Here is a 24712-nt window from a genome sequence, read left to right as displayed (position 1 = left end):
GTTCCCTGACCAGGGACTGAACCCCGGCCCCCTGCAGTGGAAGCTCGGAGTCCTAACCACTGGACCTCCAGGGAATTCCCTAAATGTTCATCTTTAAAACTTTTCAAAATATAATTTATTTTCCTTTACATTTGTGGAAATTTTTCAGTTTTGCTTTTGCAAAAATTTAAGGATAAGCTTACAAGCTTTTTTATCTTGAATTAACCATGAGTAAAATTTATCAAGATCCCTACTTTTCTTTTTTTTTTTAATTAATTATTTATTTATTTATTTATTTATTTATTTATGGCTGTGTTGGGTCTTCGTTTCTGTGCGAGGGCTCTCCCCAGTTGTGGCAAGCGGGGGCCACTCCTCATCGCGGTGCGCGGGGCTCTCACTGTCGCGGCCTCTCTTGTTGCGGAGCACAGGCTCCAGACGCGCAGGCTCAGTAGTTGTGGCTCACGGGCCTAGTTGCTCCGCGGCATGTGGGATCTTCCCAGACCAGGGCTCGAACCCGTGTCCCCTGCATTGGCAGGCAGATTCTCAACCACTGCGCCACCAGGGAAGCCCCCTACTTTTCTTGATATACTTTTACCATATTATTACTTTAAAGATTTTGTGTCATTTTATGGTGTATCTCTTGTAGACAAAATGCAATTAGAGTTCATTTTTGAATCTAGTCTGGGAATATTTTCCATAGTAGTTTATTGATTTAACATATATACTTGATTCTAATTAATTTTTTGCACATACTTGTATATTTCTACGCACTTTTCCTTTGTTCTCTGTTTTTTACTACGTGGGCTGTGTTTGCTTTGATCAAAAAAAGATTAAAAGCGTCTATTTTTATTTTTATTACTAATTAAATTTTTAGCTGTAATACCTCTATTTAGTAACTTCAGAAAGAATACTATCGAGTATTTATATTTGTCCCTCTGTGAGAGTTGAGAATATTCTTCCACTTACATTTATCCTCTAATGCCAACCACCCCTACCTCTCTTTTTTTAACTTGTTCATTTTTAAAAATTTGTTTTATTGAAGTATAGTTGATTGACAATGTGTTAATTTCTGCTGTACAGCATAGTGATTCCGTTATACATATATATGCAGTCTTTTTGATATTCGTTTCCATTATAGCTTATTGCAAGGTATTGAATATAGTTCCCTGTGATATACAGTAGGACCTTGTTATTTATGCATTCTATATATAATAGTTTACATCTGCTAATCCCAACTTCCAATCCATCCCTCCCACCTCTTTATTTTTGTTGTTATGCTTGAGGATTTTTCCCAATTCTGTATAATTTTGTTGTTATTATATGGAATAATCTATTATTATAATTGTTCCCTTTAAGGGATTGTAATTTTGTTTTGCAATTATTATAAATTGATCAATCTTTGTTCTAAATGTAAGTGGATTCTGTGTTTACCTCTAAATTCCCCATTCTTGAGATCTCGATTTTGAACTTTCTCTTGGTTGGATATATTACATCACTGAATAGATTTTGAAGAAGAGTCGGTAAGCGCAGCATTCCCTGACTGTGCTGATTGGAAAATGTGTTTTTTATTACTTTTATACATGGTTCCGAATTCAGTTGGGAAATGAATACTCCAATCTTGCTCTCTCTTTCTCAAGCTTTTGTAGACATCCATTCACTGCTCTCTATCATTGAATGTTACTGGGAAGAAGTTTGTGGCTGTCTGACTTTTCCCCCTGCAATTGACTAATTTTTAAATATCTTGATTTTGTAGAATTCAGTGTTTATCCTAGAAAAGTGTAACTTTACCGAGATGTCTCAATTTCGATGATTCTCTGTTCCTTTTCCCTGGAACATCAGACATTCCTTTATTTCGGGGAAGTTATTTTCCATCACGGATTTGAGCATATTTTGTTTTGCCCTGTTTTGTTTTACTGTCTACTCGAGAATACCTTTTATCTGTATGTTGGATCTCTGTTTTCAAACTCTCTTACCTGTCATGTTCTCTACTTGCTTTCATCTACTTGTCCTTTTCCTCTGCATTTTGTGCAGTTTTTTTGAAGACTGTTTTCCATATCATTAACCTTGGTTCTGGTTTGTGGATTTTACCTCTTGTTACTTTAATATATTTATTGGTTCTGCAGTGATAATTATTTTTGTTGTCAGTTTCTTTTTACGACTGCCAGCTTCCCTTTTATCTCATGCTGATGTCTTATCATCTTATCTTTGATCTCTTCTTTTATAGTATCTCTGTTAATTGTTGTATATAATATTCTTCTGTGCCCCCGTTCTTTCAAAATAGATTGTTCATTGGTCTTTTCCATGCCATGTTTCTTTCTGGCACTTTTTTTTGGCCTCAGTTCACTTTTTCTAACTTACTCATCTTAAGTTAGGACATAACACTCAGAACTTTCTCTTGGCCCCCAGGTAATGAGGATAATATCTCTCTAAATCTCCTCCTTAAATCCTGCTTAATTCTGCTTTCAGAACCTGAGTTTGGGTCTGGATGGACTGCCTTTCTTCTGTAGCCTTCAGCAATCTACAAGGGTCCTGGTTAGATGCCTAGGTAGGACACAGTTGATGAATCTTATCTCTGAACTCTGTGATTCTAAGTTTTAAGTCCTGCTTTAGATTTGAGGGTCCCATAGATCTACTGGTTTGGTGTGGCCAGTCTTTTTTTTTTTTCTTTGTTTACATTTTCCTCTTTTCCTTTATCCAAGACTTCGTTTGCAGTTTGAGACAATTAGCCACCATTTTTTCTGGAAGTCCCTTGGTTAGCTTAAAGCACATATCCTTGTTTTGAGGGATTTCCAAACACTTCTGTGTTTTCAGACGTTGATCCTTAGAGTGGATTTAACTCAGCACTGCAGCTTTAGTGTGGTAATCAAATAACCACTCCAAGTTTGAATGTTTTCTAATAAGATTTTGTTTATTATGAAAGCCTTCTGTCATTCGAGAGTCTTGGGTCCTGAGGATTTACCCAACTCTTAGTATTTTCTGTATAAAATACTCCAATTCTTTCCTTTGTGGATTGCCACATCCCACTTTAGAAATATCAAGGACACCATGTCATGAACCGTTCTTAAATTATTAAGGGAGATGAATATCAGTATCAGCATTGTCTTGGCCACAGTATTCGTTCTTTCACAGATATTAACTCTGTCTTTTATGGGTGTGCTCTTATTAGCTTCTGATGCTGGGTTCTGCAACTTAGTATTTTCCCATTAATCGTTAAATAAGAAGTGAAATATTTGCAAACAATTGTCCTCTCCTAGGCTCTTTAAAGACTGCATAGCTATTATCGTATTCATTCAATCAACAGGGCTTATAAGTAGGGCTGCCAGTGCGATGGAGAAGGGAGCTCAGCATTCTAGCTGGTGGTCTCAGGGACTAGAGGGAAGATTTGAGCTTGCTCTTAAAACTGGAGTGAGCATCAGGACCCCCTTGAGGGCTTGTTAAAATACAGATCGCGTGCGGGGCCCTACCCCCAGAGTTTCTGATTCACTGAGTCCGGAGTGGAACATGAGAAATCGCATTCCTAATGAATTCTTGGCTGATGCTGATGCTGCTGGTCTGGGGACCTCTCTTTGAGAATCATTTTCTTAAAGGATGGGAATTATGTGGATCTTCAAAATGTAGGTAAAAGTATTCTACAGGGAGGAAAACATGGACAAACATGGAGATCTCAGCATCCTCCTGATTTCTAAGTCATTCTTTTTTGAAAAAAATTAATTTATTTCATTTATTTTTGGCTCCGTTGGGTCTTTATTGTTGCGCGTGGGCTTTCTCTAGTTGCGGTGAGCGGGGGCTACTCTTCGTTGCGGTGCGTGGGCTTCTCATTGCGGTAGCTTCTCTTGTTGCGGAGCACGGGCTCTAGGCTCGCAGGCTTCAGTAGTTGCAGCATGCGGGCTCAGTAGTTGTGGCTCACGGGCTCTAGAGCACAGGCTCAGTAGTTGTGGCGCACGGGCTTAGTTGCTCCACGGCATGTGGGGTCTTCCCGGACCGGGGCTCAAACCCGTGTCCCCTGCATTGGCAGGAGGATTCTTAAGCACTGAGCCACCAGGGAAGCCCTCTGAGTCATTCTTTTCATTATGGTAAGGGACTCTTTCCTAAGAGACCCATATGGGGAATATTTAAAAAGTTAAAGATGATTACTGGCCTTTTGGATGCATTTAGTTTTTCATATCCAACAAATGGATATAGATATCTACTAAGAGTATAGATAAATAAGGGATAAATATATAATATAATATAGTATAATATAATATAATATAAATTTATTAGTAAATGTGGTGAAATATTCTAAGTTGTGGTTGGTTTCAGGATATGACATGTAATTTGAAATGGAATCGGGTGTCAACAGTATTCTGAAACTATTGGTCTGAGCCACTGACTAGCTGTGCCACAAGGAGACAGGTTCATTTTAAATGAACTGACCCTGATATTTCCAGACACCCCGAAGGCTCATTCAGCCAGCCTCTTCAGTGACTTTGTTGGCAGAGCACATTTTCCATAAGAAACAAGACGATGTTTCTCATGGGGTAGGTTTGGTGGGCATAAAGTTACTGTATAACCTTGTTCTGATTCCATGAGGTTGGTTTCTGAGGAAAAATGATTCAGTGTCATGGATCTTGTTCTTCTGTGTATACCTTTGTCAGCAACTTTCAGTCTTCCAAATGTGTTTCCAAAGCAGGAGCACACTGCCTGCATGCCTAAGAAGATCTTTGAACAGTCAAACTGCAGATGATGGATTTTGCACCTTTTCAGTTAATCTCCTGAGTATAGAATTCTGAGCAGAGGAGGAGACACTGGGGGTTATTCTGGAATCTGCCTCCTCAGTGAAGAAAGACTCTTGTTTGTGAGAATATATGGGGCGTGGACTTCAAGTGTGAATTGCTATTAATGAACTGAATAACATTTATAGAGTGTTTTTACTGCTGATTTCCTTTCTCTAATTATGGAATTCAACAGATTTTTTTTTTCCTGCTTCAGAGAGTATGTTCCAGAAGCCTTGGGCAGGTTATTTTTCCTGAGACCTTCAGTTTCACTATCTGAAAAATGAAGATATTGGGCCACGTTGGACGACATGGTCTTTGAGATCTCCTCTCTAGTGGACACTAATGAGCTTACAGATAGTTAACTTTTAGGAGTGAATTCTTCTGTTTGAGTTAAAGAAGGCACAGGTAATTCATTGTTTCAATATTTTTTAGGGAAGCCAAGGAGAGATAACTCTGTTCCTACCTAATTTCTTTATACTTTCCTCTACTGAAAAGGTTTATACAGTTTTGAGCTATAGGGGAGAATTGTTCCTCAGGCTTTCCAGAATCTTTGCAAACAAGAATCGAAAGGTTTTTTTGTGGAGGGAAGGCAACCAGATAGTCTCAAGTGTAGCCCCAGGTGATGATTCCAAGTGTCACATCAGTTTAGGGGAGCTTAGCAGTGTTATAAATATGTGGGTAGAATGATGCTGCCAGAGTACCTTCCCCTTGGATGGTGAGGAAAAGCAAGGTGGCCACTTCGTCACATATCAAGGACAAGTGGGGACACGGACTTCCTAATATCCCAGTAGTCAGCCAAGTACTGTGATGTGGCTTCATGAACTTTATTCGTTGAGTGGGAGCCGTGGCATATAGTGCTAAGTTTTGTTTTGTTTTGTTTTTCTGGTCGTGGAGCCTCTCTGGAATTGCTTAGGTTCCTATATGTTTAGTTTGGGTCGGTACCACTGGTTAATTTTCTCCTGGAAAGCAGGCATGCGTACACTCGTTCAGCCCACAGATCTTGTCAGGGCCAGACCTGTGCTGGGCCCTGGGGATATAAGAACCAAAAGGAACACGGCACTCATCCTTTGAAGAGTGATTTTGAGTAGCCTGGGGCCCCGTCACTTTGAGAGAAGATAATTTTGTATGTTGGAGAGGAGAAAATGTGCATGAAGGTTTTCATAGAAATTTTAGTTTGGAGGCCACATGCTAACTGTAGGACTTGACCATTTTTAATGATGTTGACTCCTTACCCACAAAGCCCACAGGGTCATCATCAGTGCAAGGGGCTTATCACTCAGGAGAGATGGACCAGTTATATTCCTTAATCTTGGATTTTTCTTGAAAAGTTTAGAGTAAAATACCCAAATCAGAAAAATAAAACTAAAAAACTCGTGATGTCATAGGACAGGAAGGCAGCTACTAAGATCATTTTGAACCATGAAATCATAGAACCTTTGAGCTGGAAGAGAACTTGCTGATCATCTAGCCCAGAGATTCCCCAGCCAGGACCACATGAAAGGCTTATAAAGGCAGGTGTCTTATATGCAGAGACTGAAAATACCTAGAGACCACTTGTGACAGGGTTTCCAACCTCCACACTCTTGTCATTTTAGACCAGATCATTCTTTCTTATGAGGGTTTTCCTGTGCATTGTAGGACGTTTAGCAGCATCCCTGGCTTCTACGCATTAGATACCGGTAGCACCGCTCACCCCCCTTTCCCCCCCCCCCAACCCGGTTGTGAGAACCAAAAGTGTCTCCAAATATCCCTGGGCTGGGGTCTGTGGGGGTAAGTTTGCCCCTGGTTGGGACCACTGCTCTGTGACAACATAAGGTTAGTAGAAGAATCTAACTCTCATAACCAGTCTTTTTATGTTTGATTGGAATCTTATCACTCACAAGCTCTGCTTCATTCATTCCTTTGTTCGTTCATTCTTTCAGCCCATTTGCTGAGTACCCATTGTGTGAACTGTCCCCAGTGCTGAAGATACCAGTGTAAATAGACAGGTGTGGGCTTGCTATCAGGGTGCCTATGTTCTAGCAGAGGGAGATAGAGCACAAACAAACAGGTATCATAGCAACAATGAAGGAACTTATAAGGCAGCGTAATGTGGTAGAGAAAGTCAGCATGGGCAGAGTTGTGGATAGGGGCTCGATTTCATGGGAGTGGGGAGAGCGGGCTAATATTAGATGGAGTTGTGAGAAAGCCCCTTGGAGGATAGAACCTTTGAGCCCAGAATTGCATGAGGAGGAGTCAGCCATGGCAAAACTAGGCATTTATTTGTCTCTGAATAATAATAAAAAGTGAGAGATGAATTAAGTCAGAAAAAAATCTTTCAAAATATGAGAAGAAAATTTTGTAAAACACTCCTTTGTACAAAAAGGTTGACTGGCATAATCTAATCTCTTCATTTAGTGAAATGATCCAAGTAAAGGCTTCGAAAGACTTGTTCAAGGTGAAGGTGGCAGGTGGAGCCATCACACCTGCTGGGAATAAATTATTTTACTTGCTGGAGAGGCATTTCTGTATCCTTGTCTTTTTTTTTTTTTGAGCAGCCCAATAGTGAATAAGCTGAAAGACCTACGTTTGTTGGGCAAAGTGAGATTTTCATTAAGGATTTATGGAACGTGGGACTTGGCCAAGTACCTGAGCCACTGTAGTGTTTTCACATGGTGATAAATTCTACTGTTGTGTTGGCAGACAAATGTCTTAACTTTCTGCTAAGAAGTTCTTGAGGTGCAGTGATTTTTAGGAGTAAACTTACTTGCTGAGAGTAGATTGGAGATTGCAAGAGAAAAGAAATTCTTTAGCTATCATTTAAAATAAAATATTCCTAATTCTTGGGTATCTGCCAGTTCCATACATAAAAACATAGGGTGTTTTTCCTATGTAGGAGAACCAATGGATCTCAGTGGGCAGTGCCTTCTGCTATAGGTGGAGGCCAAGAGGAGAAAAAAAAAAATCACAATCTTCTTGAATAGGAGGACTTCAAAGTGGTCACGATTCCTGATTCACACAAGCCCAGCCATTGTTTACCTTTCCAGAAAGCAGTCTGCTTAGGGCTTTCATCCTGATGGGGTAGTTAGATCAGGAACCATGGAGTGGTTATATTTTGTCACATACAAGAAATTGGACTGGAAAGGTTATTGCATCAGGGCCTTGTGTGCCACAGATATAGGCAGACTCGGGACAATTCTCATTTAAAGGAAGTGACTTGTCTGAATTTTCTGAGCAAACCATGAGCACAAGGCAAAGAACAAATCTCAGAGGCATTAGATTGGGACTTTTGTGGGCTTTTCCTCAAATAAAAGAGGTTCTTCTGGCAAAACTTTGTTATACTTTCAACAGCTATGGATCCTTTCGTTTTGTTTTTTGTTTTTTTTTCCTCTCAGAAGGTAATAGAGAGCAAGGTAGGTTGTTCAAATGGTTTCTGGATTCACTCACCGAGACTGTCGAATTTAGACTTGGTGGGGTTGGCCGGACCTTCCTGTGCCAGGCACAGATCTGGCCGTGAAGACGTGGCCAAGGCCTGTGGTCAGTGAAGCCTTCAAACCCACAGAGGAGCTAGCTACTCAGTGCGTGGTTTGGTCTTTCACGATATGGAAGATGCCTTTGACTGTAGCTTCTGCTCACCCTGCGTCTTAATCAGTTCTGTAATGAAGACCCAGCAGCGTATCTGCAACTTCCCTTTAATTTTACAATTTTTATAATGAGAGTTCTTGTAGTGTGAAAAGTGTCTGTGGAAACCCAGCCAGCATGTTGAAGAGTCTGCAAAGGAATACAGCGATTTTTCTGTCTCTGCCGTTTGGGTGAGGTTTGGCTCTAGAGGAGAGAAATCGGGTCTCTCTTGATCTCCAGGCTCGGGCACGAATGGCTTCAGAGTTTCCAAGGAATTTCCTGATGGACCCATGACATTTCAGAGAATTCATTCAACCCTAAGAGTGGTTTTCGGTCATTTGGAAGAACAAAATGAGCTGGGATCTCATTTGTCATGGTTGCCTTTTGTGAATTTTAGCATGTGGAGGCGTCTTCATTTTGATTTGTTTCTCAAGGAGAATATTGTCAGGACGCTCCTCAGAATTGGAGTTATCTGGTGAACTGCAGAGTCCCCTTCACAGACAATGACGTCTAAAGCTCCTGAGATACCACCCTGCTTCCTCCCTTTCTTTTCTAGTCCCTTCTCTCCTCTTTTATCTCCTTATTCAAATCACACGCTTCCTTTTCTAAGGACAGGAGAGCTGGCAGGCTGCCTATTGGCCTGTTGGCCTCAATTAGCCTTATATCATTGCAAAGGAATGCATGAATTCTCCAGAAGGTATGTACTATCTCTTTCTGTATTAGACACTCACTACCTGCTTTCATAACAGGTCACTCAGCCAGAATGGCTTCTTGTTTACATATCTGATAATTTTTTGGTCATTTGGACTAGATCATCTCATTTTAATAATGATCCCTGAGGTTATCTGTTATGAAATATTACTCCAACATGCTCTGTAAAACTTGAAAACTTGATTCAGGTGAACAAAGCTAGAATAAGAGAACCTGAAGACTAGCATCCTTGGCCGGAAGGTGACTGGGGTTATTAATCTGCAGATTGCCTGCTTCAGACTCTGTCCCAGAGACGGAACAGAGGCCACACATGGGCATTGGCAGGACTCAGGCTCGCGTGGTATTTCTCTGCTACTATTTAAATTCAGTCTCATCTTGGGGGTTACATATGCGATTGCAAATTAATCCTTTCTCTTCTGAAAATTTGGTTTTGAAGAACAGCTGTGTCTCCCTTCTGAATTCCTTAATTATTTATCCTCCCTGATATGTTAAACCTTTCATTAGTGTGGTGAATTGCCAAGAGTACACAGAACTGCTTAGATCATGTAGCAAACAGTATAAACATTGGATAGGACATTTGAAGACACCACATGGTGAGCCAGGATCTATAGTTGTACCAAATGTTGTGGGATCAATGTAGGTATCTTGTTGTTGGAAGTTCTTTGTTGGCTTATTTTTTTTTAATCACTATAACATGGGAAGAGTATGTATGTCATTTGTACTTATTCAAAAGTGTTCTACCGGAAGTGTTAAATTTGGAGGGCACATGCCCATATCTGAGTTCAAATTAAATCAAGAAAATTAATTATTTCATATATACGTACACGTATGTATGTATATATGTATGTGCAGAGGACAGGCACCCTATGATACATGTGTGTGCATATATATGCATGCCTGTGTGTGTATATCTATAGTCTATATTTGCATTTGTAAGTGTGATTCCATAACTACTGTTCATTTTCCTGAAAGGAGATTTTTACCTCCATTTCTTGATCCAGTCCTGTTGGGAAAGATGCTTTAAATGATTTTTAAATTATTAGAACTCCCACTTCGACCATGACAAGAGTAAAGGATAAGCAGTGATGTACAACACGTCTTGTTGCTGAGAGTAGCAACCCACACTCACAAGTGGATTAGTTAGTGATTTTTTTTTCCCCTCATTTTTCATCCTAAGCATGAAAATTCTTCTTTCCTCCCAAACCACGTTCCTGGGGCTTGAAATAAGAGATATTAACTTCCCAACACACCCCGCAGCTCTTTGACCCCATCATAGCAACAGTTTCTGATCTCAAATACATTTGTACAATGATCTTTAAGTTCCTGATTCTTCTGTCTTTCTAGCTGACCGGTTCCGAAGTTAATACATTCCACTACCTGTCCTTGGATAATTGGTTTTTCCAATCATGGGGAAGGAAAGTAAGAAAAGCACAGACAATAGGTGCTCACCAAAGCCTTTTCTTAGAATTGCGATTCAAGAGAACCGAGGAGTTCAGTGTCTTACAAATGAAACTAGGTTTCTGGAGTGGACATAGGAAAAGCATCTTACGGTGTTTCTGGTTCTATTTCTCAAAGGCTTTGAAGCTTATAATTAGTTGCTCTTGAATCCCTGTGGCTGTGGTGCTTCACGGCTTTATTTCTGGTCTGCAGTCCTTCAGTCAGAGAACAGGGTAGGTCCAGGCAAGGCCTGCACCTTTTCATTTGGACACATCCCGGAGACAGTTGGGATTTTGACTTCAAGACCGTGTTCGTGCTCCATGCAACCCCGGAGAACGGTGCTCGCCGAGGTGACCCAGGTGAGGGTTGTGGTGGCAGGATTGTAGGAGTGCCCTCAAACACCCAGGGCGCCTCCCTTCTCCCCTCCTGTCTGGGCAGTGAGTGGGGAGGACACATGATGAACCTGTGGATTGTCCCCTTTCACCTTCACAGGAGGAAAATGGAGGCATAATGGGTCTCTGAAATTGTGAACACAGAAAGTGGGTGGGCAGACGGTAGAAATTAAAATTGGTGGGTTTTTTTTAATTGAAGTGTAGTTGATTTACAATGCTGTGTTACTTTCTCTTTTTTAAATTTATTTTTAAATTTTTTTATTTTTTGGCCACACCGCATGGCATGTGGGATCTTCGTTCCCGGACCAGGGGTTGAACCTGCGCCCCCTGCAGTGGAAGTGCAGAGTCCTAACCGCTGGACCGCCAGGGAATTCCCTGTGTTACTTTCTGAAGTATAGCAAAGTTTTTCAATTATATATCTAGATCTATTTATCTATCTGTCTTCTATCTTTTTTCAGATTCTTTTCCGTCAGTTTATTACAAGATATTGAACATAGTTCCCTGTGCTATACAGTAGGACCTTGTCATCTTTTTTTTTTTTATATGTAGTAGTTTGTATCTGTTAATCCCAAACTCCTAATTTATCCCTCCCTCCCCCTTCCCCCTTTGGTAACCATAAGTTTGTTTCCTATGTCTGGGAGTCTGTTTCTGTTTTGAAAATAAGTTCAAAATCGGTGTTTTTAAGATTGAGGAAGAGCAGCTGGTGGCCATCATGTCCCTTTCCCCATTCTCAGGTGTATATTCCCAATCCTTCACAAGATCTCTGGATTTTCTTTAAATATGTCTTCAAGAGTTTGTCCAATATGGAAAGTTGGGTTTTGGGTTTCCCATCAAAACCCCACCTCTTGAAAACTCCAGACTTATCAATGTAAATTGCACAAACCAACACGTGGCAATCAGTAGTGCAGAGTCGTGGATAATTAGTATGGTCTAGAGGTTTCACGTTAGGAGGACTAATCACATTAGGTGCTAGCTTATTTGGGGACGAATCCATATTCATCTGCCTGCCAAGGCATCATCTTGGGTGGTGTTGAGAGTCTAGTTGTCCAGTGCCTGTTTGACCTTGAGGGGCCTGGAGATATTGCATTGGGAGTAGGAGATGGTGGTGGGGGGGACACGCTTGTTTGATTTGTAGATTCATCTCATGACCTTTTGAAATAGCATTTCTTTCAGTTAGTTCAGAAGCTTCCTCTTCTGCTTTTGATTTTGCTGATTTGGTCAGTGGGAAAAAAAAATACTGCTAATCTCATTATCGCAGTAGAATTTTTAAATAAAGTAAGTAGATAGGAGATCAAGGCTTTTAACTTTAAATCATCATTTGGTAGCAGCTCAGCGTCTGGTTTAGCCTTTTAGGGTTGCTGTTCTTTCTCGGTTGATGAAACAGTCAAATATGCAAGAGAGTATTTCTCATCTTTGTTCCCATCTTTGTTGTTGGTTTCTCAGAGGATTACCATCTGCTGCAAAACATCCTCGAGTTGATGGATGGGTCATCCTCAGGTCCAGCTTTCTTTGTCTCTTTCCTCCCCTGTTCCATCTCCTCCTCCTCTCACTTTTTGCCCATGTGTACGTCCTCAGTCTCATAAACACATCAAGTTTCTGTGTCTGATTGTTTAGGCCATGCTGGCAATTTCTGTTTTCTTCTTCTGTCAGCGTCTCCAGGAGCAATGTGTGCACAAAGACAAAATGGCTTTCAGAGGAGGCTACATCCTCCTTTGAGGACTCGGTGCAGACATCCAATTGAAGGCCATTCAGCGGGACCAGACGCTGGTTCCCTCAGCAGCCTGGAGATTAACCTCTTCTAAGGCTCTGCGCTATTTTTGAGGTAGAGTCTGCAACAACATTAAAGCTAGAACCTATTAGGAAATCACTTTCATCATCTCTTCTTTTTCCAAATCAGTGGCTTTTTTTTTTTTCTTTTCCTGATCTCCTAGCCCTTTAATCTCCTTTGTAACAGAAAAAGGAGACTGTTGGTTTGTTTGCATCCAGCGAAGTTTGAATCCTTGCTAATAAGAGCTTCGGAAGACACCAAGATATTAAAGAACCGTGCAGAGAGATGAATTTCATCTCGGGGTGGATGACTTAATGCCAAAGGTGCCCTGCTTTCCTTGGGCAGAACTGTCATTTTTTTGGTGGATGTTGTGCAAACTAGGCTCAAACTTTCCAAAAGACACACAGCAGAAAGCCTTTTGTTGCATTATTTCTAAAGGCTTGAAGTTTTGAAGGGAAGAGATTTTGTTTTCCTCTCGGCTGCACAATGGAGCTTTCAGAGAACCTCTTTTAAAAGGAATAGCTACAGCCTTTGTGTTGAAGGGTGTGCCTGTTGGCAGGGTCTGCTGATGCAGACAGACTGGCTGGTGATTAACAAAGGTCATTAGACTTTGGAATCTGGCAAGCAGAGTCGGATGGTATGTCTTCTGTGTGTGGAAGGACGACTCCCAAGAAGCCAAGGCATTCTGGAGGTTCCCCCCTCCAGCCCACCCCCTAAGGCAGCTGGAGAACAGGGTCTGGTCCAGGAACGTCCTGCAGTAACCAGGGCTGTGCTGGGATGAACGAGGCAGCCCATCAGTCATGGGATAAAAGAACCTTCGGAGATCCTGGTGAATGACATTTGAGGAGGAGAAAGGTGCTGCTTTTTTCGGGAAGGAGTGAAAACAGTTCCTTCTTTGTTGGGAGGAGGAGGGCAGAGGAGGGGCCCAGGCTGCTCCTCTCCTGTTCCCTCTGCCTGTCAGCCTGGCAGCATCCATCCCAGAGAAGCCATGTTGCACTCAGAGGGGAGGCTCTGAGCTAAAATGGCCGCTCCTAAAGCTCAGAGGACTAGGGCAGCTTAGTGAGACTTAGAGCTCCAGTGACGCAGGAGCTCCTATCTCTTGAAAGTGTGATAAACACATTCAGCAGAGCTGTGGCTTGTTTGGCTGAGATGAAAGGACTAAGCTGGGGGGATGGGGAGCGCACAATGGATGATCTGCCTTTTTGCTGTGAAGTGTTCTAAATGCAGGAGTCGTCTGCACTATGGAAAAATTTGTGTTCAGGTCTAATGGGCTGTGCGAAAAGGAGAAGTGGGGTGGGGCCTCGGTGACGGCTGTAATTTGATCCAGAGCTGATAGCAACCTCTTCCACACAATTTGGGTTGGTGCTGAGACAGAAAAGCTGGTGTGGCTGGGAATATGGAGGCTGAGTTAGCTGACAGGAACTCTGGTGCACAGTTCAGGGTTTATTGAAAAAAAGGAGAAATTGCTGGGTGAAAGGGGAGAAGGTAAATATCTGTGTGTCTCACTCTGCAAGCTTAGGCTGTCCAGAGCTGGACTTGCCAGGAGTTATTTTCACAGGCTATCAGCAGGAGCATTCTTTCAGAGAAAACCCTCCTGCCATAGCTCCTTTCACTTCATTGACAGATTTCTCCACTTTATTCTTCCTGCAGAAATAATTGATCTTTTACAATAAAAGTATAGAAAGTTGCTGTACGATCAAAGTATCGAAAGATTTGGCTTGTGGCTTTTGTTCTTGGACATCTGGTTCTAGATTACAGTGACTCAGTAGAGTTTGCTATGAGCTCAGTGAAGTAACTCAAGTCATTAAGATAATAACTGGGTATCTCAACTTAAGATAGGAAGGTCTGTGCCTTCTAATACATTTTTAACTTCTTAATGGTGGGCCTCTCCATTGAGTTCGTGTGAAGCTATCTGTATCTTTCAATCACACAGTAAATAGCAGGACAGAGGCAGCCGGGCAAGTTTGACTTTATTCTAAATCAGGTTCACTGCTTTTTATGGCCAAGTATGCACTCCACATTTGTAAAGGGGAGAAGTAGAAAAAGAGAAAGTCCTGCCTTAGAAGCCCTTCTTCCAAACCACGTGCGTTTCTGTTGCCTTAGTGTAAATCGAGGTGCCAAGGTGCAACCTGAAACTAGAAACTGGATTGTCATCTAAAGTTGGTTGTTTAAGAATCTCATGAGAAATATTTTATGACCTAATTAGATTGGAGAAGCTGTTAGGTTATAATTGGTAGGTAGTAAAAAGCAAATAACCGTTTAGCTCATGAAAAAAAAATAAACTGTTTAAGGAAGGGAAGAAGGAGGTGTACCGCAATATCAGTTAAGAGAGTAGAAGAATAAAAAGGTACAATAAAAGCTTTTCCTACTGCCACTCAGAGATTCAATACTGTTTCACCATTTGGTGATAAAACATCAATGTTTTATAGTATTAAAACAGCTAATGAAGAGTGAAGTTTGTCCTTTCTTCTGTATGGGCAACCTCTTTACTTCTGAGAAGATTCTGGTTCAAAAATAAAACTGGTCCCAGCCAGAATCAAAGTCAGTATTAACCTACCAAGAAATTTGAATTCAGTCAAGAAATTCAGAAACTACTAAAACTTTTGAAGTATTAAGGGTTTCTTTGACACATGGCACTTGCAGATACATCAAGCTAGAAGAAGTTTACCTGGTTTTTTCCCCCTTCTTTGAAGTTATGAAGTCAAGGACACCATCCCTATTATGTCTGATTTCCTTTCTTTGGCCAGTGTTCCATCTGGCAAAGTCCAGTGAGAGAAATTGGCCGATATTGGAATTTCTTCCATTAATGGACTTGTAGCCCCATCAGCTTGGGATACGCAATGAGCGCAGGCCTTAAGGTGTTTCGTCTGGCTTCTGCCACCACAGGTTCCTAATGTGAGAGAGTAGACCCAGATGATGGAGGTGCTTCAGTGCGATGGCTGTGACTTCAGAGCCCCGTCTTATGAAGATCTCAAGGCGCATATCCAGGATGTCCACACGGCATTTCTGCAGCCGACGGACGTTGCCGAAGACAATGCGAATGAGCCGCGATCTGGGTCCATGAATGCCAGTAACCAGACAGAGGTGGAGTTTTCGTCTATAAAGGATGAATTTGTGATTGCAGAGGACTTATCAGGTAAATCTGTCCTAGGCTCGGCATATCTGATGTATTTCACTGCCCTCCTCTATTTTGAGCCTGTAGCCGTGGTTCTTTTTTTTTTTTGGACAGGAGAGTAGGATTTATTGGTGGGCGTGAGTAAGGAGGGGACAGCGCCAAGGCTCTCCTGAGTGCAGGGTCCGCCATTTGTCCAGAGGGCCAGGATTAGGGATGTATTTGACCTCACAGCCATCCGGGATGAGCTGCTTTTCCGCCACCTTGTTTTCAAATTCATCCGCGTTCAACTTAGTAAACGCCCCCTTCTTGGAGATGTGGCTCTTCTGGCGGCCAGGGAGCTTGAACTTGGCCCTGTGGAGGGCCTTAATCACATGCTCCTTATTCTGCAGCCTGGTGCGGATGGACCTTATGACTTGGCCAGCCTGGACCCTGGCCACTGTGCCCTGGGGCTTTTCAAAGGCACCGCACATACCTGTCTGGAGCCTAGATTGGGCACAACATGCCAGTCATGAATGTCCACTGGAAAGGGCTGTCTCCAAGGTCCCTTAGGGCAACCAGTACAGGCAACAGGCTGCATGCACTACCAAGGCGTCTGTAGCCGTACTTCTTGACATTCACGGCTCCTACAGAGTTTCTTGCTCTTTGCGAGCCTTTTTTTTTTTTTTTTTTTTTTTTTGGCCACGCTGCAAGGCTTGTGGGATCTTTAAAGGTTCCCCGACCAGGGATTGAACCTGGGCCACGGCAGTGGAAAAACGCTGAGTCCTAACCACTGGACCGCCAGGGAATTCCCACTTGTGAGCCATTTTTGTGGTTTGGGCATCACGTTTCTGTTCTTGAGTAGCCCAGGTTATTGTTCTTTCAGCTTCCTCTGTCTCTTAGCTTCCTTTCAATTTGGAGCACAGGGTAGTATCTTGGAAAGTTCTAGAATGAATATTGCAGTTTGTGAAACTTGCACTTTCATAGCTCTGTGGCACATGAATCGAGATGTGGAGACTCTTGCACCTGAAGCCGAGCACTGCCTTCCGTCCGTGAGAAGCAACGTGTTTATGTTCGTTAACGCTTCGTTAATACTCTTCAGGGCCTCATCTTGAGATGTTAGGCTTTTTGAATGTGATGTTTATTAATGAAGGATAATTGAAAAGAAAATGGATTTGCATGATTGAATTTCTTGACTCGCTTTTGCTTTGCTTTTCTCTTCCCACTTACCTTATGCTTTCTCTTCAGGTCAAAATGCACCTGCATTGGGGACCGGAAGTTACTATGGCCATAGTCCAGGATACTACGGTCAGCATATTGCCTCTAATCCCAAACCAACAAACAAGTTTTTTCAATGCAAGTTCTGCGTACGCTACTTCAGGTCAAAAAACCTCCTCATTGAACACACTAGGAAGGTCCACGGAGCTCAAGCTGAAGGGAGTTCGGCGGGACCCCCTGTTCCAGGATCCTTAAATTATAATATCATGATGCACGAGGGATTCGGAAAGGTCTTCTCTTGCCAGTTTTGCACATACAAGTCACCAAGGAGGGCAAGAATAATTAAGCATCAGAAGATGTATCACAAAAACAATTTGAAGGAGACCACTGCTCCTCCCCTTGCCCCTGCTCCGATGCCAGACCCAGTGGTCCCACCCGTGTCCCTGCAGGACCCCTGCAAGGAACTGCCGGCGGAGGTCGTGGAGCGCAGCATCCTAGAATCTATGGTCAAGCCTCTGACCAAGTCTCGAGGCAACTTTTGCTGTGAGTGGTGCAGCTATCAGACCCCCCGCCGGGAACGCTGGTGTGACCACATGATGAAGAAACACCGCAGCATGGTCAAGATCCTGTCCAGTCTCAGGCAGCAGCAAGAAGGGACTAATCTGCCTGATGTGCAGAACAAGAGCGCCCCCAGCCCCACTTCTAACTCCACCTATCTGTCTATGAATGCTGCCAGCCGGGAGCTACCCAGCACTAACGTCTCCACCTTCAGGGGCTCCATCGGCAACTCCATCATGAGACCCAATTCTTCTTCCGCTTCCAAGTTTTCGCCCATGTCTTACCCTCAGATGAAGCCGAAGTCACCTCACAATTCTGGCCTCGTCAACTTGGCGGAGAGATCCCGTTATGGAATGACTGACATGACCAATTCTTCTGCCGACCTGGAAACTAACAGCATGCTGAATGACTCTAGTTCCGATGAAGAGTTAAATGAAATAGACAGTGAGAATGGCTTAACTGCTCTGGATCATCAGACAGCAGGCATGTCCGCGGAGCAGCTGATGGGCTCAGAGGGCAACAAATTATTGGAGACCAAGGGGATCCCATTTAGAAGATTCATGAATAGGTTCCAGTGCCCCTTTTGTCCGTTCCTCACCATGCATCGACGTAGCATCTCCCGTCACATAGAAAACATCCACTTATCTGGAAAGACAGCTGTCTACAAATGTGATGAATGTCCATTTACTTGCAAGAGCTCGTTAAAACTTGGGGCTCACAAACAGTGTCACACGGGTACAACGTCAGACTGGGATGCTGTGAATTCCCAGAGTGAAAGCATTGCTTCCCCGCTGCACGAAGGTGTCGTGTCTTACGAGAGCTCGAGCATCAATGGGAGAAAGTCGGGGGTCGTGCTGGAGCCCCTGCAGCAGCAACAGCCGCCCCCGCCGCCGCCACCGCCGCCCCCGCCTCCGTCACAGCCCCAGCCGCCGCAGCTACAGCCGCCCCATCAGGTGCCACCCCCGCCACCGCCCCCGCCGCCCGCACAGGCCCCGCCCCTGCACCCCTACAAGTGCACCATGTGTAATTACTCCACCACGACTCTGAAAGGGCTGAGGGTTCATCAGCAGCACAAACACTCCTTCTGCGACAACTTGCCAAAATTCGAGGGGCAGCCCTCCAGCCTGCCAGCGGACAGCGAGACAGACAGCCACCCCTCTTCCAGCAACACTGTGAAGAAAAGTCAGACCTCAATTCTTGGGTTGTCCTCCAAGAACAATTTTGTAGCTAAGGCCTCTAGGAAACTCGCTAATGACTTTCCTCTCGACTTATCGCCCGTGAAGAAGAGGACCCGGATTGACGAGATAGCAAGCAACCTGCAGAGCAGAATTAACCAAACCAAACAGCAAGAAGATGCGGTGATCAACGTGGAGGATGACGAGGAGGAAGAGGAAGACAACGAAGTGGAGATTGAGGTGGAGCTGGACCGGGAAGAAGAGCCGCCAGAGGCCGTCCTGGAGGTGCCCACGTCCTTCTCAGCGCAGCAGATCTGGGCGAGAGATGCCCCTGAGCCCCAGAAGGAGCCCAACTTCAGAACTGTCACCCACGATTACAATGCCACCAACGGGGCTGAGATAGAGCTCACCCTTTCTGAAGATGAAGAGGATTATTATGGCTCCTCCACGAACATGAAAGATCACCAGGTTGCCAGCGCTACTCTGCTCAGCACCCAGACTCCTATCTACGGAACTGAGCACGGTAATGAAAATGCGGACTTTAGTGACTCGGGAAGGCTTTATTATTGCAAACACTGTGACTTTAACAACAAATCTGCCCGGAGCGTCAGCACCCACTACCAGCGCATGCACCCGTACATTAAATTCAGCTTCAGGTACATCTTGGACCCCAACGATCACAGCGCAGTGTACAGGTGCCTGGAATGCTACATCGATTACACCAACTTCGAAGACCTGCAGCAGCATTACGGCGAACACCACCCAGAAGCCATGAACGTCCTCAACTTCGACCACTCGGACCTGATCTACCGGTGTCGGTTTTGTTCCTACACGAGCCCCAACGTCCGAAGCCTGATGCCGCATTACCAGAGAATGCATCCCACCGTTAAGATTAACAACGCGATGATATTTTCGAGCTACGTGGTGGAGCAGCAGGAGGGGCCGAACACGGAGTCCCAGACGCTGAGGGAGATCCTGAATTCGGCTCCCAAGAACATGGCCGCGTCCGCTGCCGTGGCCCGTGGCGGCGGGGTGCCAGCCCCGTTCCCTAAAAACACCCCTTCCAAGACCTTTCCTCCAGAATGTGAAAATCAGAAGGACCCCTCGGTCAGCACCGTCGTCGTGTACGATTGTGACGTTTGCTCCTTCGCGAGCCCCAACATGCACTCTGTGTTGGTTCATTATCAGAAGAAACACCCGGAAGAAAAGGCCTCCTACTTTAGGATCCAGAAAACCATGCGAATGGTGTCTGTGGACAGGGGCTCTGCCCTCTCTCGGTTGTCATTTGAGGTGGGTGCTCCAGTGTCTCCCAAAATATCCGCCATGGGTTCCCCACCCCCCCCGCCGCCCCCGCCACCAGACCTCGGTACCGAGCTTTACTACTGCAAACACTGCTCCTACAGCAATCGGTCAGTTGTGGGAGTCCTTGTCCACTACCAGAAAAGACACCCAGAGATAAAGGTTACCGCCAAATATATCAGACAGGCTCCTCCCACAGCCGCAATGACGCGAGGGGCCGATGGGCCCCAAGGCTCCCCCCGGCCACCGGCCCCCAGGCCGCAGCTCAGCCGCAGCGGCTCCGAGAGAGACGGCCCTCCCGCGGACAGTGAGATGTTCTTCTGCCAGCACTGTGATTACGGGAACCGCACGGTCAAAGGTGTCCTCATCCATTATCAGAAGAAGCACCGAGACTTCAAGGCCAACGCGGACGTGATCCGGCAGCACACGGCCACCATCCGAAGCCTCTGCGACCGTAACCAGAAGAAGCCCGCCGGTTGCGTGCTGGTCCCCGCCTCGAACGTGGAGCGGGACAGAACGAAACTCCGGGCGCTCAAGTGTCGGCAGTGCTCGTACACCTCCCCCTACTTCTATGCACTGAGGAAGCATATCAAGAAAGACCACCCTGCCCTGAAGGCCACAGTCACGTCCATCATGCGGTGGGCATTTCTAGATGGCTTGATAGAAGCTGGCTACCACTGCGAGTGGTGCATCTATTCCCACACAGATCCCAACGGTTTGCTCCTCCATTACCAGAGGAGGCATCCCGAGCATTACGTTGATTATACGTACATGGCCACCAAGCTCTGGGCTGGGCCAGACCCATCCCCTCCCTCTCTCACGATGCCAGCTGAAGCCAAAACGTACAGATGCCGAGACTGTGTTTTTGAGGCCGTCTCCATCTGGGACATCACCAATCATTACCAAGCGTTCCACCCCTGGGCCATGAATGGGGACGAGTCGGTGCTGCTGGATATCATCAAGGAGAAAGATGCTGTCGAGAATCCCCTCCCTCCGCCTGAAGAGCTCGTGGGCCCTGTGAATTGTGAAAACAGTATGCCTGCCCCGCTCCCCGAGCAGGAAGCTGGATGCCCCGAGGATGCCAGGCTTTCCCCAGAGAAGAGCCTCCAGCTAGTGTCAGCCAACCCCGCCATCTCCTCCACCCCGTACCAGTGCACCGTGTGCCAGTCTGAGTATAACAACCTGCACGGCCTTCTGACCCATTACGGGAAGAAGCACCCAGGCATGAAAGTGAAGGCTGCTGACTTTGCCCAGGATATCGACATCAACCCGGGCGCCGTCTACAAATGCAGGCATTGCCCCTACATCAACACCCGCATCCACGGTGTCCTGACCCACTACCAGAAGCGACACCCGTCCATCAAGGTGACTGCCGAGGACTTCGTGCACGACGTGGAGCAGTCCGCCGACATAGCCCAGAACGACGTGGAGGAGACGAGCAGGATCTTCAAGCAAGGGTACGGCGCCTACCGCTGCAAACTGTGTCCCTACACGCACGGCACTTTGGAGAAGCTCAAAATCCACTATGAGAAGTATCACAACCAGCCCGAATTCGATGTCTTTTCCCAGTCTCCCCCGAAGCTGCCCGTGACCCTCGAGCCCGAGATAACCACTGAAGTGAGCCCCTCCCAAGTGTCCGTGACCGAGGACGAGGTGGGAGAGGAGCCCGTGTCCACGTCTCACTTCGCTACCTCGCACCTGGTGTCCCACACTGTGTTCCGGTGCCAGCTCTGCAAGTACTTCTGCTCCACGCGGAAGGGCATAGCCCGGCACTACCGCATCAAGCACAACAACGTACGCGCCCAGCCCGAGGGCAAGAACAACCTCTTCAAGTGCGCCCTGTGTGCCTACACCAACCCCATCCGCAAAGGGCTGGCCGCCCACTACCAGAAGCGCCACGACATCGACGCCTACTACACCCACTGCCTGGCGGCCTCCAGGACCATCAGCGACAAGCCCAGCAAGGTGATCATCCCGTCGCCGCCCAAGGACGACGCCCCGCAGCTCAGCGAGGAGCTCCGGCGCGCCGTGGAGAAGAAGAAGTGCTCGCTGTGCGCCTTTCAGTCCTTCAGCAAGAAGGGCATCGTGTCCCACTACATGAAGCGCCACCCGGGGGTGTTCCCCAAGAAGCAGCACGCCAGCAAGTTGGGGGGCTACTTCACCGCCGTCTACGCCGACGAGCACGAGAAGCCGGTGCTGATGGAAGAGGAGGAGAGAGGCGGCTGCGAGAAAGCCGAGGTGGAGGGGAGCGAAGGGCAGGAGATCGAGTGGCTCCCGTTCCGCTGCATCAAGTGCTTCAAGCTGTCCTTCAGCACGGCGGAGCTGCTGTGCATGCATTACACGGACCACCACAGCCGGGACCTCAAGAGGGACTTCGTCATCCTGGGCAGCGGCCCCCGCCCGCAGAGCTCCGCCTACCAGTGCAAGCACTGCGATAGCAAACTGCAAAGCACGGCGGAGCTGACCTCACACTTGAACATTCACAATGAGGAATTCCAGAAGCGTGCCAAACGTCAGGAGAGGAGGAAACAGCTTTTGAGCAAGCAGAAATATGCAGATGGTGCTTTTGCAGATTTCAAACAAGAGAGGGTAAGGATATGTTTTGCTTTCCCTTCCCCCAGGAGGCCTCTCATCACTGGTGCCCACATGCACGTCTTCGCTGCCAGCCAAACCGCTACGGGCTTCCTAGTGACTTAGCCTGCCAGAGAGCTCAATGAGTCAATTAAACATTTCGAGCTTGATTATCCCCCCCGCGTTCTACGCTCACCCTTCTCCACGGCCCCGTCCCCCTCCCTCTCGCCCCTCCCAAGGTTCCCCAGGGGAGGGTCGGGTGGCTTTTCTGTATTTCTCTCTGCCAAGTAGCCTTATCCGAGGCCTAGTTACGGGACAACGCTCGCTCTCTTTCCCAAGGCAGTTGCGGGCCGTCTCTTGGTATCGTTAGCGCTTCTCAGCCATGTCTTGGTTTGCAGTGTCGGCTACAGGAACCTAACGTCTCCAGGAGTAGAGTTTTTTTTTTTTTTTTTTTTCTTTTTTGGTCAAGAAGTTCACTAATGGCGTAGCTATGCAACGTTTCACCTGCGTAGTTGAAAAATTGGTTTGAAAACCAGATAACTTGGTGGCAGTGACAATGAAGCTTCTGCACTGAGATCTTCTCTCTTCGCAAGTCGTAACCTGTTTGGGTTCTGGACTCTTCGCAAACGTGCGCGCGCGCACAGGGGGCAGCGCGCCTCGCCCCTGACGAATTTGTTATGTAAAAATGCTCGCGTGTTATCTCCCTTGGTTTTTAACCTGCTAATCTGCTTTAACGTAAAATCTGCTAGTAAGCTGCAAGAATAAATGCCGGCCATTGAGGGAGGGCTCGGAGTACTGATGGCTACCACTGTATTTTACCAGCCTTTTGGTCACTTAGAAGAGGTGCCAAAGATCAAGGAGAGGAAGGTGGTGGGCTACAAATGTAAATTCTGTGTGGAAGTGCATCCGACGCTCCGGGCCATCTGTAACCACCTCCGCAAGCACGTCCAGTACGGCAGTGTCCCGGCCGTGTCAGCCGCCGTGAAGGTGAGCACTGGGAAGGTCTGGATGAGGAGTCTTGTGTGTGAGCCCTTCAAGTGCCTAATTCACGCCGTTGCTCAGAGCCACTCAGGAAAGGGCGACCCAAAATGTGGGCGTTCCTGAGTTATGCTGGGATCGGTCTGGCTTGTTTTGATTTCTTTACAGGTTGGATCCTCCTCATCTTCCGTGTTTCGACCCGGTTGCGTTTCGATCTGGTTCCCTTCCACGCGGATAGTCTGGTGGAAACAGAAGATCCGGGCCTCTCGGTACAGGAGGCTTTGGGTCTCCCTTCTGGGCTGCATTTAGTGCCACTAGGTGTTTGCTTTTCCAAGTGGTACGGGCTCTTGAGAGGAGTCCAGTGGGTTCTGTTCCCATCCTCTTCTGCCCCTCCCACTGCCTGACTTCTCGCTGTTCTCATCTGGTGACGGTGCAGAGAGCCCGGGAGAATCTGTCTTTTACTTCTTATCCTGGGTCCCCGGAGGAGCGTTAAGAAACGTTAAATCTAAAACTGAAAGCCTTCAGGTCACAGTTGGCCCTGTGAGCCCTTTGACCTGATTGGTCTCCTCCATCCCCTCTCCCCCTGTGTGTTGCTTGACAAGCACCTTCTCTCTGCCCCCAACCAGTATTAGGCCACCTGGTTTGAAGATCATAATCCTAAAATGAGCCACTGTTTCAGTAACCAAGCCGCCATCCCTGCCTTCCAGGATATTGCTAACCACTTAGTGTTGAGCAGAGAAGTCAGTTCAGGGCTCTGCTCTTTCTCTCTGGATACGTGAATGCATTTCTGTCATCAGCCCTTCTTGATCTTGAGTCCTGTTTTGCCAATGTGGCATGGTGGCGAAGGTTCCGCTCTTCCCATTGAAGACTGAAGCCTTCCGGCTGGTGGCACAACAGTGAGTGGCACCGGGACAGCATCAGTCAGCTTCTTGCCCGCCACCAGGGTGTGTCCCAGCCTTGCGTCCCATAATTGCTCGAGGGAGACAGCGGCTCTTCCCGTGTAATCAGTAATCCAAAGGAGCGACCTCAAACCAGGCTAGGCTGCTCCTTAATTTTTTGAATTGATTATACAGCAACCTTCGGTCAAGGGGCGGTGTGACTGTCTGTGAGATGGGGATGAGCGTGGTGGCAGAGAGCTGGATCTTTCAGTTTCCTTCATTTCCCGAGGGTGTTCCAAG

General features: G+C 46.1%; 1 protein-coding gene and 1 pseudogene across 11 annotated transcripts in view; one reads left to right on the top strand and one right to left on the bottom strand.

The window, feature by feature from the left end:
• The window catches only part of ZNF462 (zinc finger protein 462), a 142463-nt gene that overhangs the window by 42646 nt on the left and 75105 nt on the right, over positions 1-24712 (top strand). For 8 of the 11 annotated variants that reach the window (XR_009702073.1, XM_061200140.1, XM_061200147.1 and 5 more), the window contains exons 2-4: positions 15531-15780; positions 16984-22574; positions 23379-23543. Coding sequence is in view for 10 of the 11 variants with exons in the window: in XM_061200140.1 (XP_061056123.1) it covers positions 15558-15780; positions 16984-22574; positions 23379-23543 (5979 nt within the window). In the remaining variant the exon portion in view is untranslated. Of the gene's footprint in view, positions 1-10757; positions 10844-15530; positions 15781-16983; positions 22575-23378; positions 23544-24712 lie in introns of those variants that run through there. The other 3 variants (XM_061200141.1, XM_061200149.1, XM_061200146.1) reach the window with 3 other exon arrangements.
• LOC133098444 (small nucleolar RNA SNORA70) lies at positions 16287-16369 on the bottom strand (annotated as a pseudogene).

The sequence above is a fragment of the Eubalaena glacialis genome, chromosome 9, assembly GCF_028564815.1.
Source record: "Eubalaena glacialis isolate mEubGla1 chromosome 9, mEubGla1.1.hap2.+ XY, whole genome shotgun sequence".
NCBI classification, from domain to species: domain Eukaryota; kingdom Metazoa; phylum Chordata; class Mammalia; order Artiodactyla; family Balaenidae; genus Eubalaena; species Eubalaena glacialis.
Note: the sequence above shows the minus strand (reverse complement) of the source record. Positions and strands in the feature narration are given on the sequence as shown.